General features: G+C 55.1%; 1 protein-coding gene across 5 annotated transcripts in view; it reads right to left on the reverse strand.

The window, feature by feature from the left end:
- RGS9 (regulator of G protein signaling 9) overlaps positions 1 to 2,887 on the reverse strand; it is a 29,872-nt gene extending 26,985 nt beyond the window's left edge. For all 5 annotated transcript variants that reach the window (XR_010467074.1, XM_065034989.1, XM_065034990.1 and 2 more), the window contains exon 1: positions 2,702 to 2,887. Coding sequence is in view for 4 of the 5 variants with exons in the window: in XM_065034989.1 (XP_064891061.1) it covers positions 2,702 to 2,764 (63 nt within the window). In the remaining variant the exon portion in view is untranslated. The remainder of the gene's footprint in view (positions 1 to 2,701) is intronic.
- Between the last annotated feature and the right edge of the window lie 1,438 nt (positions 2,888 to 4,325).

The raw sequence follows: 4,325 nt of genomic DNA on the forward strand, positions 1-4,325 counted from the left end.
CTGGGGGTAAACACAGCACTTGTTGCCGGTACAGCCCCAGCACGGGGCAGCCGTTCCCTCCCCAGGGAGCTCGAGAGATGGGTCTTTACCAGTGAGAGTGAGGAATTGGCTCAGAAGCCCCCAGAGCCTCCCAGCACAGTGTGTTCCCTTCCATCAGCCAGCAAAGAGCTCCAGACACCCCACTGGGCTCCCTCTTGTCACCGGAGAAGTAATACGTATTAAAAAGAAACACGTGAGGTGAGCCAGGGAGCTGCTGTTGGGAGACGCCTGCTGCTCTGGCTGCAAAGCACGCACTTTGCTGATCAAAACTCAGCCCATCTCCCGAGGGAACGCTCTGCTGGCGACCGGCTGCTGGCCATCAGGAGCTGCTATCAGCACCAGCCCGCTGGCGGGAGGGCTGCTTAGAACACGGGGGAAACGTTTGCGGACTTTTGTGCCAGTATTCTTCCTACTGAGACAGTTTAGGAGGGGAAAAAAATACCATAAAATAAGCTAAGTGTTAGTCAGTGATATTTCATGGACTAGCAGGGCCTTGGAAGGTGCTCTCTGATTCATTGAGGAGACTAAGAGGAGAACTCATCACGGTCTACAGCATCCTCACAAGGGGAAGAAGAAGGGCAGGCACCAAACTCTTCTCTTTAGCAACCAACAACAGAACCCAAGGGAATGGCAGAAGATGTGCCAGGAGGGGGTCAGGTTGGATATGAGGAAAAGGCTCTCCACCCAGAGGGTGCTGGACGCTGGAATAGGATCCCCAGGTGGGTGTCACAGCTCCAAGCCTGACAGTGTTCAAGAAGAGACTGGACAATGTCCTCAGACACATGGTGTGAACTGTGGGGTTGTCATATGCGGGGACAGGAGTTGGACTCGATGTTCCCTGTGGGTCCCTTCAGACTCAGGACATTCTATGATTCCCCATGAAGACCAAGCTCTACATCCAGCCCCAGTCACACAGAGCAAGCACAGGCCACTGCCCACCCCGGCACAGCAAACCCTTTCCTCCCCCTGTCCGGCGGCAGGGCCGCCACGCTGACAAGCTGTCCATGGAGAACCAGCACACAGTGACACGTTGCAGCTGCAAAGGCTGCAGGATTCCCCCCGTGCAGCTGGAGCAAACCCACGGTGACAGCGTTATGCGCCAGCTGGCGGCAAAGCTCAATCACAGCCTTCAGCAATTAGAAAGCTTCTCTCTAGGATTTTAGCTCCTCGTGGGTCTAAACCTGTGCCGAGCATCCCCAGCTCCCACCACAGGCAGCCAGTGAAGGTGCTGGTTTTTCAGGGACGCTCTGAGGACGTGGCTCTTGCACACAGACCACGTAACAGCCAAGGATCCATCCACAGCTTCCCTGAGGTCCGGAAAAAACAGAAAAGGAAGGAAAGCAGAGACAAGAGCCCAAAGCCCGAAGCTGGCAGCTTCCTTCGCTCTTGCCAACAGGTCTTAAACTCGTCAAACGCTAGAACTAAAGCCCTCTCCCTGCTCACAGCGCATGCTCGGTAACAGCAGTTTGCTGTGTTGTAACTGAGCTGCCCACCTGAGGAACGCTGAGCACTTTGCAAAGACTGCTAAAAAACACACAGCTGCTGGAGGCTGTTTTCTCAAAGCACACAGCTTCTCCTCCGCACCACCGCATGCAACTCCAAGCAACATTGCTCAGTGCAGAATTTGGCCCAGAGCATTTCCTTTGGCAGGGGTCCCCAGCCAAATTTACCTTGAAAGACACAGCACCAAAGAAAACACCTTCTTTACTTCCTCTAGTGTAAAAAGTGCAGCGTTTGCATTGCCAGACTCATTCTATAGCACTGAACAGCGCCAAATTTCCCCCTTTTTCCTCCCGGAATCCTCCTCAGGTTGTGGGCGTTGCAGGAGAGCCAACTACAACTCAAACAGCAGCTGGCAGGCTGTACTTGTCACTGGAAATTCAGCTAATTCCACTCAACAGGATAAGCCACAGGCAGGAGAGGTGGGTGGGAGAAAAGCTAGCTTAACACCCTGCTTTTTAAAATCTGCAGATACCAGTTAGACTAAAACTGGCTACACTTTTGAATGAATGCTACGGAAAAAAAACCAAAACAAAACACACCAAATGCTTCCCAAAACGACGTATCACACTCAAAAGCGTAGGCAGACGTCTTCCCACTCCTCTATTTCTGGCCACAAATACGCTCGTCTCTGAAAAAATGGAAAGAGGCAGAGAGCAGCTGGGCATAAGACACCCCCTGAAATGGTAGCGCTGGGAATGCGTGCGCTGGACCGACCGTGGCCCAAAGCTCAACTGGGTGGCCTGATGCCACATATTTTGGCATGTTGTGGGTTTTTTTACCCTGGAAATTTCACAATTTTGAGGGTCTTTGGGGAAAAGAAATGAGAGAGGAAGAAAATGTGTCAGGAGAACAATTCAGCTGAGGCTATGCTACAAAAATAAACAAAATTACAGTTTTATTTCCTCCGTGACTTCAGCACATGTTGCCAATCAGTTCACAGGGCTCTTGCAGGTCCTGGCCCCCAAAGCCCCGAGGGTGGGGCTGTCACCTCTCCGACACACCCAGATGGACCCTGGAAAGCCGAGGCCAGGCAGGATGCTATGGATACAGGTCCCCCCGCCCGGAGCACCGGTCACCGCATCACCCCGCCCGTACCCGGCCCCGCCGGTGCTGATGTCCGGAGCGGTGCGGCTGCCTGCGGCGCTTGCTCATCCCTCACCTTTTTCAGGAAGGCCATCCGCGGGCGGTAGCGCTGCCCCTGGTCGAGCCGTGTGACCGTCATGATGCCGGACCGGGCGGAACGAGCGGACCGGGCTGGCGGAGCGGCGGCGCCGGCCGGGCGCACCTGGCTGAGACCGCCCGCCGCCCGCCACCACCGCCTCTCCCTGCCGGGGGCGGTGCCAGCGCCGCGCGTCGTGACCAATCAGCGCCCGCTGTCTCACGCTCATTTACATGAAGGCGTGGGGCGGCGCCCTATTGGGGAGCATGCTGGAGCGGGGGAGTGGCTTGAGTGGGCGTGGCTTGAGTGGGCGTGGCAGGCGGGAAATGCAGTGTCATTTATGTAGCTGCACATTTATATGGATGTTCGTTCCCCATGCGGGGGGTATGGATGCTATACTGAAAATACACTTGCGGTCAATGCATTACAGAGCAATGGTGAACCCCACGTGTTCTGCAGAGCCCACAGATCCCTCGCAGCCCAAACTCGAGGCCACAGAGCATGTCCGAGCTGGGGAAAAGTCTTGTGAGAGCCGAATTTTGTCCCTTTGTTCCTCTTGTGGAGCCCCCATAAACTGTGACAATTCTCAACAGAGCTGCTCACAATCCTCAGCAGTTTGTCTTGCAGAAAGCGCTGCAGAGGGAATCCCCCCTGATTTAAAAAAAAACAATCACGTTTCCTACGTGGTTGCCCCGTCTTCACACATCAGAAGTTGAATCACGCAACGCAGAAAGCATGTGGTGAGCGAAACGCCCGTCTGCGGAAACCGGGGACAGCCCTGAGGGGAAGGAAGGGGCAACGAAAATGAAGCAACCAGGACGGGACAGCAAGTGCGACAAGCTGAGGCCGAATTTCAGAACACAGTTCCTTCCAGCAAGATTTCAAAGCTGTTTACACCTCCAAAAAAGTGCAAATTGTGGCACAGAGAGACTTCACCTCAGGTCTCACAGCAAGGCAATAGTTACAGCACTGTCTGCAGAGTCCTGGCTGATGAGCAGTCAAAATGAGGAGCTTCCATGTGGTATTTCTCTATCTCTCACACAAAGCATTGCCGATTTTTTTTGAAAATGTTACTATTAAGCACTTGAAAACAGTGTCTTTGTCTCTTTTAAAAGCTCCACTAAGTTTTTAGCGCCCTTTTTCACCCCACACAAGGCCCGGAACTGGTGTGTTTGTCCAGCCTGGTGCTGTCCCCCCGCACTACTGGAAAACTCTTCTCAAGAGGCAATGAGGAAGTTACACATCAAACTGTTCAAAGCGCTTTAACGAAACTGTTTTATTTCGGTACCGAGAACAAAAAACTGCTTAGCTGGCAAGATTCACCCTGCCCCCTCTGTCCGAGGGCTGACCGCCCCGGGCGGCTCGCCTGTCAGCTTCCCCGCAGCGAGGACCGGCTGAGCCTGGGCCTTATTCTCTCTCAGGCGAGGATTATGGGTGCGAAGGCGGCCGCTGGCGGAGGCAAAAGCGACCGGTGCCGGGGCCGAGCACCGCCACAGCCTTCACCGCCTCCTCCTGCCATTTCCTGTCAGGCGCCGCTCGTGGGCGGGGCTCCCGCCAAGGGCGGGCACGAGTCACGTGACCCTGGGCGGGCGGGGCGGGCGGGCCGGCGACGCAGGGCGGGGCG

The sequence above is a fragment of the Columba livia genome, chromosome 18 (assembly GCF_036013475.1).
Source record: "Columba livia isolate bColLiv1 breed racing homer chromosome 18, bColLiv1.pat.W.v2, whole genome shotgun sequence".
Classification (NCBI taxonomy): Eukaryota; Metazoa; Chordata; class Aves; order Columbiformes; family Columbidae; genus Columba; species Columba livia.